At 37.8% G+C, this 15,315-nt stretch overlaps 1 protein-coding gene across 1 annotated transcript in view; it reads left to right on the forward strand.

Moving 5' to 3' along the window:
* Positions 1-15,315, forward strand: part of CTNND2 (catenin delta 2) — a gene marked incomplete at both ends in the record, with an annotated part of 573,915 nt that overhangs the window by 428,509 nt on the left and 130,091 nt on the right. The window contains one exon of the mRNA XM_082479407.1: positions 6,265-6,448. Within this exon, the coding sequence (XP_082335533.1) occupies positions 6,265-6,448 (184 nt within the window). The remainder of the gene's footprint in view (positions 1-6,264; positions 6,449-15,315) is intronic.

Genomic DNA, 15,315 nt, shown 5'->3' on the forward strand with positions numbered 1-15,315 from the left:
TTCCATTCACATACGCTTCCTTGTTTGTTTTCCTTGTTTTCTAATAAAGTGTTTAACTGGGAATGGTATTGCCATCGTCATGTGTTAGGATGAAATTTTGTTTAAAAACAGTTGATTTTTTTTTCCTGCGTTTCTCATAATTACTTGCTTTTTGTTTAGCTTCTGTGTTTTGTGGGACCAATTTAATTTCATCAGTTAAGAAAACAAGCAGGAACTACTGGTCTTTCCACAGTAACTTAAGTCAACTCTTCTAGTAATTGCTCTACTGCCTAAAATTATAGCTAATAACGGTCTAATATTCTTGTCTGACAGTTCCTCCCTTCCACAGTTATACATTATTTTAAAGTGTGTAGCAGAAAGAGAGCAGCAACATTAGGTCAAATTTCAGTCCCGTGAGAAGAATACAGACTTTTTCAGTTAACACAATAGCATTTGGACAGAATTTGTTTGCGAGCAATATTAAAACTGGTCCCTCCTTTTTGTTTTAATAAAATCCTAGATGTAATTTTGGAATGAAAAGAGCAGTAATTGAGAAAGAAAGAGTTAGCTTTTCAAAGGAAATGCTTATATTACTTAAGTGAAGTCATGACTACTTATATGTGGTCAAGAGCAAGCTGTGTTTGTTTGTAGTTAAAAAAAAAACTAAACAATCGTCTTTATTCTCTGTGGAAGTTTTTGTTTTGTAAGGCTATGAGTGGCTGCAAAGGGAGAAAAATTCATCTGGCTGCACCTTGGCTTACTGTTCCTTAAACTCCAGCCTGCTTATGACTTTTACTGAAACCCAGTCTTTCTCAATTTGCACTTTTCCTGGGTCATCTTATACACAGATAGAAAACCACTTCTGTGCATGTAAATAAGCGAATTACAGGAAGGTGCGCATAAGTATTCATTCAGTATCCAGATAAAAAATTATTTCAAGAGAATTGGTGAAACGTCCTCCTCTGTTATGCCGATTTGAGACTTATTTTTATAGTGTGCTTTTAAGGAGTTGCCTTATGAGCTGTGAATTGTCCAGGTGCCAGAATTCAAATCAGCCACTTTTGATTTCCAACAGAAAGTCTGCCACCGAGCCCAATTCTTCACCTTGACGGTTGAGCTAGCTGTGAAGTCTTCTTGCACTTAGTATTAAGAAATGCTGCGGTTAGTATTCAGCATCTTTACAGCAGAACCGATGCGATACATGGGGAGCCCCCACCCTGCTGCCATGGAGCGGATCCAGCTCTGCAGAGCAGAGTTACAATTACTGCGGGCTTCGAGTGTCAAAGCTGCAGTAAGAGCCAGCAAATGACTTTTCTAGCGCTTGAGAGCTTGGGGTAGAAAATGCTTTTCCTAAGGACTCCAGCAAAAGATCCCTTGTGCTTGGCTTCCGTGCAGGGTATTGAGCTCTCGGATTCCAATCTTAATTGTCATGTTCGCAAGGGAAACTCCCTGTAGTACCTTCAGCGTATAAAAAAGAAAGCCTGCCAAAGCTGTCTTCACTCTTACTGGGATGCCGGATCTCCCGGCTCTACCGAATAGCATTCTGCATCAGCCCATGACCAAACTGTTAAATTAAGATGGAAAAGAAAAGCCTAGATGACTTGGAAGACTTTTAGATTTTTATTTTTAACAAAGAGTAGTAAATAAATAAAATGTTGGTATAAATTTAAGGCTGACTTAAACATACCAAACTGTTTACTTATGATCCTTTTACCCTGTGATTTATTTGGCAAAGTACATCTTTTGCAGCACAATAAAAAAATAAAATACATCGTGTCAGTGTGGCAGGAGCAGTGCTTTTTGGAAAAGCTGACTTTGCCGGTTTCTTGGTTTCCACTTATATTTGTTGTCTAAGTTGTTCTAAGGGGCTTGTTTATATACATAAAAGTCATCATTTGAGGTAGCATTAAATCATCCACTGAATAATTTTTTATACTTTCCTGATTTTGCACGTGGTGATATTTTTTTTGCATGGAAGTGTATGATCTCTATTTTCTTAACTTTGAATGGAACAAGGATAGCATGTAGCTCATCAGGTCTTTAGTTATATCTGACTATAGATATCCATGTGCAAATACCAGTTCTAAGTAAAACACTGGCTAAAAAATGCACTGAAGAGTTTAATCAGGATGAGTTTGAGCTCCAGCCTGATTCAGAGGTTATGTTTTTTTGGCTCAGACTGCTCGATTAAATTGAGAGACTTCAATTTTTTTTTTTAAATATTTTGCTTTGCTTCTTTAGGGTAAGTGATGCAGTATCTACTGCAGTAGCTTAAATGAATTTATGTCGAAAGGAGTGCTGTTTCTCAGCTGAAAGCATGGTGGATAAACTCTTTCTGCTAAGCAGTAGTAACATCTCATCAGCGTGGACTGTGCTTTTAAAAAGTTTGGTATTGTCTTCAGTCTTCTGGTCTTTCGCTAAGAGAAGATAAATCAAAGTTTTCCTGGTTTTCTGTTCTCTCAGTTTCCTCTTCCAGTGGCCACAAACTTAAATTGCCTTAACTAAGATCCACATGTAGTTTTCCTTACGAGCTATATCTGTGCAGTTATATCCTTGAAAAGGTTGATTATAACCTTTTCAAAAAATTTCTAACCAGTTGTTAAATTTGATTGTCCTTATCTGTGAAAGACCTTGCTAGAAAAGATGATTTACATTAAGTATGTTAAGTAACCTGTTGAACATAGTAGATGCACATCCTCTGATAAGCTACTCCAGAAGATTCAACTTGTTTCAGCAAGATCTCCATAGCGAGGATTCCTGTAGACTGTCCCGAGAGTCCTTCATCTGATATCTGCAAGACTGGTAATCGGTACTCAGACCCAAAATCCATCTTCCAACTGGAACCAGCTGAATTCTTTCAGTACCAGTTTCTCCTTAGTTTTAAACTCATAATGAGATTGCAGTATAATTTTTCTGTGCACTTCAGTTTGTTATATGTAAGGGTGAAAAACTTCAACCTGCAAACAGGCATGATCAGTCTGGTGTAGCTATTTTTCTGTGTAGCATCCAGCACAACCTAGCGATCTGCAAATAGAGACAAAATGCCCACTCTGAGTGCATCACAACCTTAAAAGCAAGGAGGAGATAAGATTGAATGCAAGTGATCAAGTGAGAGATGTTCAGCACTGATCTGATTAGTTTCTTATTTCCCCACCCCTCCCAAGAGTCAGTCTACAGGTGATAAACTGTTGAGTTGGATTATTGAGTTCTAATCCATATACAGCAGGGTGGGTCCCACTATTGGTGGTGGAACGCTGATATGCCAAGTCTGGTCCCTCTCCTTCCTGTGGGCAGCTGATGATACACAAATGATTTAGGGAGCAGTCGAGGCACCTCTGAGGCAGTTCCAGACTTGCATATTGTGCTCAGAAACCCAATTCAGTCAAGGCTTTCAGAGTAAGGTGACAAATGATCTCAGCGACCAGCTCCTTACTATAGTCTGAAAGGGCATGTAATGCATACATGCTTGAAAAATACATTCACAGGCATATGGAGAAGAGTGGAGGCATAATGGAAGGTGCCTCAGGTAAAAGATACTTTTTTTTTTTTTATCATCACTTCCCCTTGCAAAGTCAAGAGAATGGATCATCTTCTTAGGCCTCACATAAATCCAGCTCCAGGTCATCCTCAGCAAGTAATGGGAAGTGAATTGCCAGTGCCCTTTCATAATTGCAAATCCTTAATTAAGGAGGGGTACACGGAGGCACTTAAAATGCCAACCTCAGCAAGTAGCAGGCTCCACTACTTGTGAGAATAAATTAGAACTTGGCAGAATAAAATCGTTTCTTTCATTAATGAGGTTGGTAGTGCTCAAAGACTTAAAATTAGATAAAAGGCATTGTTCTAGGGTGGAAGAAGATTACCTTGCTCCTTAAAACTGTGTGAGGTCCAAAACCTTTGAAGACAGTGTCAGGCTTACTGGGCAGTGCTGTCTTGCTTGATTCTGCCTTGACTTACAATCATTTTGGAAGAAGGTAGAACAGCTAATTTAGTCTGGTGATCCCTTCATCCTCTTACTGTGAAGGTTTAATTTCCAGTTAGTGAAACCAGACCCCACTTACTGGCTCTTGAGTGAATATATAGGGTTTTATTTGAATTTTTATTTGGAGCTCGCCTGTTACTGCGGTAGTTTATTGAGCAAAAGCTCATGCAGTGTCAAGAAAGAGAAAAAGAGCTTAAAGAATATTTCTGGGCATCTCAACGATTGCTGAATACCAACTTATGATGTTTACGTGAGTTTACTTTTAATTAGCAAGAACCTACAGTGAATAGAAAATAGTGTATACCTACACATTTTTAAGCATTTTGCTAGACTTATATTTGCTTCTTTTGTATTTTTTTCTGCTTTTTGAGTTTATTACTAGTTCTCGAAGCCCCAAGTACTGTTTTGTTGACATCAGAGCACTCTTTTCTGCTTCATTTCCAAAACAGGACTTCTTCACAAAGGAGCAACACATTGTCTTGCATCAGAAGTAATTCAGACCTTGAAGGGGGAAAGATTTGCATCTTGATTTTCTACTTCTATATCATGCACATCACTTAGACTTATCTAGATAAATGTAAAAAGAAGGCAACCATTTTGGGTTTTGCACTGACTAAAACCAGCAAAATGCTAGGTATTTCAGGAATAGTATATGTGCCAATAAAGCTTACCAAGAACAGGTCATAGAGAAGTGAGCATAAATATCTTTATGAGAATATCTTTATGAGAAGTGAGCATAAATATCTTTATTAAGGTCTTTGTTCCTTTAAATACAGTATTACTTTTCGTAAAGGCATTCAGAACAGAATTCAAACAAATACTCTGTTCCCTTTAAAGCAGCAATTCTTAAATGGAAAAATGAACAGTATTCTTATTTCTGCCTTTTTTTTTTTGTTTGTAGCTAAAGTCTGTCAGTTTCTGCCTGTTTACCACATACAGATTATTTTAAGGTTTGGGGGTTCTTTATTGGTATGCTAAGCAAAATTTTTACATTAAACTGCATAACTGTCTTTGCATACAGTTCCATATAAAATAATTAAAACATGAAATTGTATAACTGAAACTGCCTCCCCATAGAGGTTATTAATTTTAAAGGGAAACCAAAAAATGTAGGTTGATTCCTGTTAATTGCATGTCTTCTTCAAAACACAGAATGCTAAAGAAAGCCTTCAGCAAGCAGTGTTCCTGCTGCTTATATTTATAAATGTCTGAGTCTATGTTCGTAAGGTCTTTAGCAATTTCCTCCCACCACACTCACTTTTCATAGTGTAATGTTCATATTTGTAACCTCGTGTCTACAACGATGATAATTGTTCTCTGTGTTGGTTCAAGACTTGATAGCCATAAAGGCAAAACTCAGTTTTGTCGCTCAAGGTTAGTTGTGGGGCTGGGGTACTGTCACCACAGGGAGGAAGGTAAAAAGGAGTAGGGCTGGACTCAAGAGAAGAGGATGTGTTTTGGCAAGGGGAGAGGTAGGAAGAGGCAGGCTTGCTCTTACGGCTGCTGCTGGGAGGACACTGGGCTAAAATAAAGACCACTGCATCTGTGCTCAGAAAGCTTTGGCGCGTCATTGCTCTTCCTTTTCTTTGACACATGAAGAACTTTAACAGGAGGGTTGTTTTTTTAAGTGTCCTTGTGAGTTGCACCATTAAGTTTGTTGTTTCTGTGCAAAAATGGTATTATTCTGTGACTTTGAATAGTAAAATTTTTGCGAAATAAAAAATGACTTGTTGGAGGCCAGTATAATACCATACTACTGCATCAGGTTGTGAAGGAAGTCTTTTTGCTTATAGTACCAACTAGCCTAGACAGTTAACTTTCATTACATTGAAGATCACAGAAAGAGTTAGGGGTTTGTTCCTCTCATTGCTTGTCTATTAAGAGTGATAGTGTTAGTGTAGATCAGAACCTATTTTCTGCTATTGGTTTCTATTAATTTTATTTAGAAGGAAGAAATCTGAAGTCTAAGCCCTAAAAAAACACATGTAATACTCCTTCATTCTACGTGTGGTTCACAGCCTAAATAGGCCTAGATCATAACCAGCTGCTCAGGTTTTAGTCTGTGCTCTGAGAAATGTCAAGTGTTGCTGTGACTACTTATGTATTCAAAGCTGTATTCCCACTGCAAAAGTGTGCAGGTATCATTCAGCCCCATTTACAATGTAGTCATTTTATCTTGACAGAAACAGCTTTATTAAGCACACTAACACTGTGAAATGTTTTGGGTATTTTATTTTTAAATGAAGACTATTAAATCTTTTTTTCAGAAGTGTTAATTATTAGCCATTTGCTTTTTTTTGTAGGAGTTCTCTGGAATCTATCTTCCTGTGATGCGCTGAAAATGCCAATCATCCAGGATGCCCTCGCAGTGTTGACCAATGCAGTGATCATCCCTCACTCTGGATGGGAAAACTCTCCGCTCCAGGATGATCATAAAATACAACTCCATTCATCACAGGTGCTGCGCAATGCCACTGGGTGCCTAAGGTGAGTGCTGCAAAACATTTGCTTTACCTTAATCATCTTGCTTTGGCTTGAATCGTTATTTCTCGGTTTTAGCCATCTGTAAAGTAAATAATTGGTTTGCCTGTCAGCTAAGACGATGACTTTCACTGCTGTAAACTAAAAGTTGGAAATTAATTAGAAAACAAGCTTCAGGCCATTCAAAAAACAATCTCTAGAAGCGCTGCTGTGGGTTTTCCTTTTTTCTTTTCTTAACAGCTTTGACCGATCTTCTCACACAAGCTTGTATATTACAGATGTTTTTCTCTTTGTAAATTTGTCCCATTTCCCCAGTTGCTTAAGTGAAGTCGATATGTTCTCACTATTACACCCAATTTAATCAGTACAAAAAATAATGAAGATGCTCACAAAAAGTAACATGCCTTACGGGTTCCAGATGCCATTGCTGGAGTTATGATAAATATATAAAGTAGATTTTTTTCTGCTCTGTGAAGATGAAAAATGGATTTCAATAAGAGACCAACCAATTTAACGTTGTGCAACGAGAGTACTTAAATAGAACCTTAACAAGTAGGGTATGTGTTTATATTTATATTTGTATGTCAAACTTGTATATGCAACACCAAAGTGCACTTACATAAATATGTGAAACATGATCTATCCGTTCCTAAAAATCACTGTAGATGTGAGAATGAAAATAATATGAGTAAGAAGAGTTTCAGTTCTGACAAAGCCTTACAAAAGGATTGAGTCATAGCAGTTTTTTAATTCCAATCCATATCATTTTGTTGAAATATTTTAACATATTAAGCAAGTTCTTTTAAGCATTGGTTTTTTTTTTTTTCTTCCTTGTATATTGGAGATTCATTAATCTATCTCAGAGACATGAAAATTGATTAGTTAATTTTTTTACATACATCACAGGAAAATCGTTAGGTGAATAGTATGTATCAGTAATACAATCTATGTTGTATGCTGCATCCAAAGCAGATATCCATCAAAGAGCTAAATGAAAAACCACCATTGATTAGGAGGCAAAGTAAAATAGCAGTATTTTTTACGTATCTATAGCAAGCACCTTTTTGTCTTTGTGCGTTTCATGAAATGAAACGAAATGTCATGAAATGAAATGAAATGTCTCCGTTTCAGAAGTAATATATGAAAAGGTTGAGAGGAAAAAGTAATAATTATTATTGATTGTTTATATGTAATCAGAAGAGAATGAAATACAGGTGACAACTTCCATATTGCAAATATACTTGTATTGGACTTAAATGCAGGTGAATACCAGCTACTTTGGGATATGTGACTGAAGCTCAGTATTTGTACCTGAGTTGTATTGATTTTGAAAAGAGTTTGGTAGTATAATTGTGTTGCATTATGTTCAAATTAGTACAAAAAAACTTAATCACTGAGACAGAAGTCATTCCATAAAGACATGTATAATGTTATACTTCTCACACTTCTGATGTTTAACCTGTCTCAGCTAAAGAGCAGCCTCTGAAAGAAGCGTCTATTATATATTTGAGGATTCACGGTGCTCCTTTTCTGAACGGGCATGTCCACTGTTGGTCTCCCCACACCATAAGCTCTGTCTTCCTCTTAATTTTTCCCAGCTGCTTCTCAGGGACTGAAGTCCATCCCTGATCCTGCAAACCTCAGTTCATCCTGCCTCTTAGTTGATGGATTCATTGCACATTGGTCTTGAAATCTTTCATCTTTGTTGTTTGGTTTGGTTTGGTTTTTTGTGAATGTATGTGCTAGCCCATTTGCAGCCTGATGTGAGCTTACTGTAGCCTGCACTGTGGGTCAGCCTGAGGACTTGTGGCCACATGAGAATGGTACATTGCCTGATCTAATACACGCTGCTTTGCAGCAAGACTTACTACCAAGTGCTTGATGGTACGCTGTCATAGCAGAACGGCTTCTGGGCAGCTCATGGGAAATAAGCTCATATCTGCCTGCAAAAGACTGTGCATATTATAGCTCTTCAGTCCTTCCCAGGTAGCTGTAACAGCAGCTCAAACGGCTGTCCTGAGCAGGTCGGTCTTCCTTCTGAACCCAGGCCTTCCAACCACAGTATGGCTTTTTAATATCTTTCTGATATCAAACCCTCCCTATTTTCTAGGTGTATCTTTCTGTCCTCTCTAATGGCTTCAGATAGTTATTTGGCCTTCATCCATCTTCTTTAGATAATTTCATCCCACTTAGTCTGCATGAATGCTCTTTGGCAGAGCCAGAACATTTGGAGAGGGTTGAACTTGTGCTTCACACCAGCAGGAACTTCTTGTTTACCTTTCCCCAGTCACTGTTGAAAATATCTCTCTCTGAACAAAACGTCAAGTTTGAGTTTGTGCAAGGGAGAAGAGTGTAAATTGACCCCTGAGATGGTAACTGGGTTCTTGTGTCGAATTCATGTAAGATAATGGGGCTGTAGGCTGGAGGAAACAGCGGATGTCAGAAAAATAAGAAAGCTCTGTGGAGATGATTGGAGGAGCACATGCTCTGTGCAGGTAGTATCTGAGCTAGCATTCCTTAAACACCCACTACCCTCAATAGACTGAACAGCTCTCACACTTTCCACTTGTGAATAGGTACAAGCCTCATATTTCCATTTCAAGATCTCGCTGGACAACAGAGATAATGTAAATGAAGAAGACGGTGGTTGCTGGCTGACATAGTGCTGTGTTTATCTGGCAAATGGAAAGTCCACTGTCATCTTCCACGAGAGAATTTCTGCTAAGACTGCGGTTTGGTTGTCCTCTGCTGTTTTTTCTTTTTCTCCTTTTGCTAGAGCTGGTTTTTGAAGGGACACTGGTTAAAATTTAGTTGCATCAGGATTGTCATTGACAATATCATAGGAAACGTAGTGGTGTTCAGAATACTTGACAAATGTTTCTGAATCTGTAATGTTGACAGATTTTAGAGACATCAGGTTGTATTACATAAGCTTTAATGCTAGCAAATATGCCAGAAGGATTTGGGGTTGGTTTTTTTCAGTCTTCTGTGCCTTTGGTTTTCTGATTCATTCACTGCTGAAAACTTTAAATAATATCTGAGAGGTGCTGTAATATAATCCATCCTATGTACAGTGCTAATGAATTGTTTGCAATGGCTACTATATAGGAATAGTCAGATCTTTTGTTTTGTGTTTTTTCACTACACTATAGAAATTATTCGTTCTGCTGGTCTTCCCTTTTCTCAGTTTCTTGATGAGTTTCTTACGCTTTTTCAATTAAACAGTTGCTTATTAACTACAATTTTTAGTACTCTTATCTGCTTATTCGTTGTGAATCTTAACCAAGTCTGCATCTCCAGTCACACAGTAACCCAGCTGAAATCAGTATGAAATCATATGAAAGGCAAGCAGCATCACACCTTTTTTTCCCTGTTATTTTCTTTTTTCCTTAAAGATGTTATTTACAAACTGCACTTTGCATACTTTTGTGATTTGAAAAAAGAAAATAGCTCTAATACAATATTGTACTAATTAGTTTTACATAACTTGAATACTTTGAAATAGTTTAGAAAATTAGAGGCTCTAAATACAGCATTATACCTATCACTTACAAATTTAATCTTAATATTCAACTTTCATAAATTGCCAGACCTCAGTGTGACATGTATTAGAGTAATCACCCAATTTACTTGGCTTCCCACTGAGATACTTGTACCTTACCTCATTAAGCTCTGTGAAAGTTTGGCTTCTTTTTTTCCTTTTGGATTTCAGCTGTGACTGCTTTATTTGTGTTAGGGAAATACTGTATCTTTGGTTTATAGTTTCTGATTCAATTAGTCTTTTTTAGGGGAAGTCACGTGAAAACTGAATTTGGAATCCCACTTGTTTATAGTGGGATGCTTACAATCCCTAAGCTGAAATTTAGAAATCAACAGGAGGCACATTGCGCAATGTTATCTTAACCTGAAGCATCAAGCTTACTGTGGTGGGTTGACCCTGGTTGGACACCAGGTGCCCGCCAAGCTGCTCTGTGACTCCCCTCTTCAGCTGCACAGGGGAGAGAAAATATAACAAAAGGCTCGCGGGTCAAGATAAGGACAGAGAGATCGCTCAACAATTACTGTCACAGGAAAAACAGACTTGACTTAGGGAAAATCAATTGTATTTATTACCAATCAAATCAGAGCAGAGTAATTAGAAATAAAACCAAATCTTAAAACACCTTTCCCCCCCCCTCCCTTCTTCCCGGGCTCAACTTCACTCCTGATTTCTCTCCCTCCTCCCCCCGAGCGGCACAGGGATGTGGGGAATGGGGGTTGGGGTCAGTTCATCACACGTTTTCTTTGCCGCTCCTTCCTCCTCAGGGGGAGGACTCCTCACACTCATCCCCTGCTCCAGCGTGGGGTCCCTCTGACAGGAGACAGTCCATGAATTTCTCCCAACGTGGGTCCTTCTCACAGGCTGCAGTTCTTGATGAACTGCTCCAGCGTGGGTCCCTTCCACAGGGTGCAGTCCTTCAGGAACAGACTGCTCCAGCATGAGTCCTGACGTACAGTCTAGAACCTTGGGGTTTTTTCTATGAATTGAAGATGAATTTACATTAATAGAATCTCATCTGAGGAATTAAAAAAAAAAATAAGAATTTACTGCTTTTAAGAATCTAATCTGATTTTAGATTCAAAATCATAAAATGCTGGGGGTTTATTTCTTCCATGTTCTATTAATTTTTCATCATGCACTGAAGGTACAGGGGCAATTGTGAAAATCAAAGATCTATTAAAATATTTATCTTGACCTCTATTAGTTGAATAGAAATTGTATGGGAGAGTAACTCCAGTAATTTTTGTTTATAAAGCCCCATACCATTCAGATTTTCATACTTTTATATGTGTCAGACCTTTCACAAAATACCATTAATTATTTTTCAACTGAAAAAATATGTAGCCAAGCTCTCAGAGTAGAAAAGCAAAGGGGAAAAGTGCTTTTAAAACATGAATTGAATGTAACTGACCCAGTAGTATTTTCTGGGTATATCAACTTTTGGAAGGAACAAATTACCTTGTTAAAACAATTTGTGTTAATTTTAAAGCCTGAATATGAAATTATTTTAACTGTTTTGTCAATGAATTACCTGTTTCACAGATATTTACAGCTAATGGATTTATCCCAACATCTTATTTCTTCTCCAGTTCTCTTCTAAGCATCGAAAGTCTATAGATTCCTATTTTTAGGAACTTCTACAGTCTGTTTTGAATATAACGTTCTGCTGCCTATGACAAAAGAAGATGTGGGAGCAGCATAAAATAAATAGCACCGACTGTATTATTCATCATCTGTTTAGTTTCTAAAGAAAAATACATATATATGAAGAAACATTCTTTTATATATGTGAAACGTTTCTTAAGAAACTAAACTGATACATGTACATATGTGCATATATATATGTATGTTTATGTGTATATACATACAGATATAAAAGGGCTGCTGACTGAATCTAAAATATGTTTCTGTCTTTACTGACTGGTGCAAGCTCTGAATATCTTCAGTTGGGTATAAACAGATCTGGCTTCTTACAGCGGGAGTGAGACCTTTGCTGCTGATTTTATGATTCTCCTCCTATCAACAGAACAGTCACATTTTGTCCATCACTGTGTATGCTGTAGTGGATACAGAGACGTTGGACTTGCTAACCCATCTCAGTATCTCCCTTGCTTTTTCTAGAGCCCAGGAGCTCTTCTCAGGCTGACCTTGCAATCTTGCGCATCAGATAACAAGAAAGCCCACGCTCCACTAAGAAGCCTGTCAGAATCCAAAGTTAGGACAAAACTCATATTAATTGTGTATTTCCACTGGCAGCCTACTTAAGGGAGGAACTTTTACTACAAGCACTTCCAGCAAGCAAGAGGCATGGGAGAGAGACAATTACCTAGAGGGATATTGAGGTAGGGTTATCCACTTGAACAGAGGAAGCTTTCCAAACCCAAACCCACAGTTTTGCGTCCTCTTAGCCTTTTCATATCCAGTCTTATCCTGGAGAAACAGGTAATCACCACTGTTCCTGTCCTTTTAATACACTTTGCACTATTAAAATTACACAGCTGGTGTAATTCAAGACCAAGGACTATTAGATCAGCAGATTTGATGCCAATTTTCTAGCTACATTCTATGAACGTGTTGTGGTGAAACACCTGTTACGTTTTACGTAGTCTACAGAGTTGCACATCATGTGTCAAACCTCATTTAGCCACAACTACCATGTTGAATCAAGTTAGAGAGTTCCTAAACTCCAGGGTTATACTGGCTATACTGGTGTGTCCATTGTTAAACAAACACACGTTCTCCTGACAGTTCTTCTCAGCTTGGGAATTTCTCTAGGACCTGGAGTTGGAAGTAAGCACAGAGGAAAACCTTCTGTAGAACCTAAGGAAAAGCTGTTTTAATATGTGGTTCTGTGAAGTTCAATCCCTCCTCACTAAAACTTAAATTCTTATTGAAATTATATCATTTATGCTCCTGGGTCCCAGCAATGACAAGCTGCGGAGGAACAGAGGGGCTAATGTCCACTCTCAATTATTTTGAAGAAACCAAGGCGGATTCTTGACATGTACTGTATGAATCACTACCAGTAATTTCCAATTTAATATAAATGAAGATATCATGATCACAACTTCTACATCTTGTCTTTCCAGGTTAAAGCTGAGTGGCATATTGCTTACTTTTAAATATGTTAGCTCAGAAGTTCTATATTACTTGTACACGATGAATTTTGAAGAACTGTCTTTAATGAGCTTGATAATACCTCCCAGAGTATCGTACAGGAACACAGTTCACAGGAGGGAAAATGAGCTGAACTGCTGTTTCTTGTCTTTTGAAATAAGATAGAAAGGAGTAAACTCTAAGTTGCATTTACCTAATGGCAGGTATTTTAATCAAGGAGTATGTGACTATATAAGAGCCTGGTGTGTTGAGTATTTCTAGACTATCACCAACTCGCCGGCTCTCAAAATCATTTCTAGTTTTGATGTTGTTGATAATGAGTTTAAGTGTCTAATTTCAGGCACCTCAACCAAAAACTTTCAGACAGGCTGCTTTCGTGAGCATGAACTATGCAAAATGCACTTTCAAAAAGGACTAAAACTTCTGAGATATATATATATATATATATATATCTCGGAAACATATGTCACATAAATGTCCATGGCCATATTCCTGGTCTTCTAACCACAAACAAAAATGGGAAAAATCACAGGAGATGAATAAGAGTCAGTCTCCTGGGGAAAACGTATTTTACCTTTTCAAGAAGCTGAAAGGTCCAGTCTAGAAAAAAGTCACAAACCAGTCTGAGAGGCCACAATGATTGCATCCCAGTTAAGCATAAAGTTTGGGAGGTGAATTTCTGCAAGATATGAGTGTTCCTTACTGAATACTGTGATGATTCAGAAATGTAGCTGAAATAAAAATCTAATGTTAACATTCGGGGGAAAGGGAGATTTTAGTATGAATAGATCAGTGTCCTCTGATTGCTGCTGTAATATTTTTATACAGAAGATACTCAAGGGAAAAGTACCAACAGAATTAAATGTGTAGCTGTGTCAGATACTTAAGCACCCTACTTTTTCTTCACAGGGCAGTTACTCCCACTTTGCATATTCATGAACAAATTTATAAGGTTTATACAAGGTCATACTGTATTAATTATAGCAGTGGTATTCAAATAGCACTCTGAAGTTTAATGCTTTTTCAGCATTTCTGGTAAAATCATTACTTCAACCTATTAAATTGATGCTACAAATTCCAGATAGCTCTGAAAGTTCATTCTGGACTCAAGTTGATCACAATCTGTTTCAACCAGAAATTTTGTTTTTAAACTGATCTTATGGAATGTCTTTTGTATTCTCCTTTGGTCTGAAAAATAGTACAGCATAATTCCAGACACTTTTTGCTCTCCTATCTTAAAAACATGTAACGAGCTTCGGTGGCATACCTCCTTCCTGCACCATTTTCTCTGGCAAGAGATGCTGGCCTGCTCTGCCTAAATCTGCCTTCAAATGCAGGAAGAACTCCCAATGTATTGATTTTGCACTGAGGTAACCAAAAAGTGATATGTAGACATCCATCTTCAAAATATTATTTAAGTTATCTCTGGGCAAACAAGGAAACTCATTCATATTTCAGTGGGGCTTCATGTTTGGATACAAGTTAGAAATATTGCAGCTATATGTCAGAGTCTGATAATTTAGAACCCAGCTGAAATTTAGTTCCTATTCTTGAACTAGGATCTTTTGTTATCTTTAACAGGAATGTATGTGGGGTTTTTAGGAAAAAAACCCAACAACTTACTGGGTGTCTCACAGTCACAAATACTTGCTTGTTGCTATGGCACGAGTGTGTTCTTCCTGTAATTTACTAATTTTCTGTTGCTGGAAATTATACACGTACACATGAAAAGAATGACTGTGCCTTAGTACCTTTGCTTTCCTCTTACAATACTCTTAGGCTCAGCGACGATGATAAAACGATCAACTGCTGCCTCTTACGCTGAACGGCTTATGGTGTACCCCAGCCCTGGATTAGGGGTGTGTTGAATATCTCAAGTATGTGTTGTATGACTATTTCCCAGCTTTTGGTGGTTTTAATTCCTTTCAGGTTGAATGCCTGCTGTTAACTAGGGCCTAATGTGAAAATTAAATGTCCACTCGTATTTGCATGGTTAGGTAGTGTTAATTTACATTTCCTTCTGTCAGAGGTTTAAGCCATGTGGATGTGAATGCCCTGAAGAAAGTAAAATTGTTTGTTTTGTGAAAGGGCTTAGATGCTGGTTTGGGGTTTTTTTTTTCATCTCAGAACAGTTTTCGTTTATGCAGTAGTGAGTGTTAGCTTGGCAGACAATGTAATAAAGTATGATCTGGATCTTGGTGGCCTGCTGACTTGA

This window comes from Vanellus vanellus, assembly GCF_965231255.1.
Source record: "Vanellus vanellus genome assembly, chromosome: 2".
NCBI lineage: Eukaryota > Metazoa > Chordata > Aves > Charadriiformes > Charadriidae > Vanellus > Vanellus vanellus.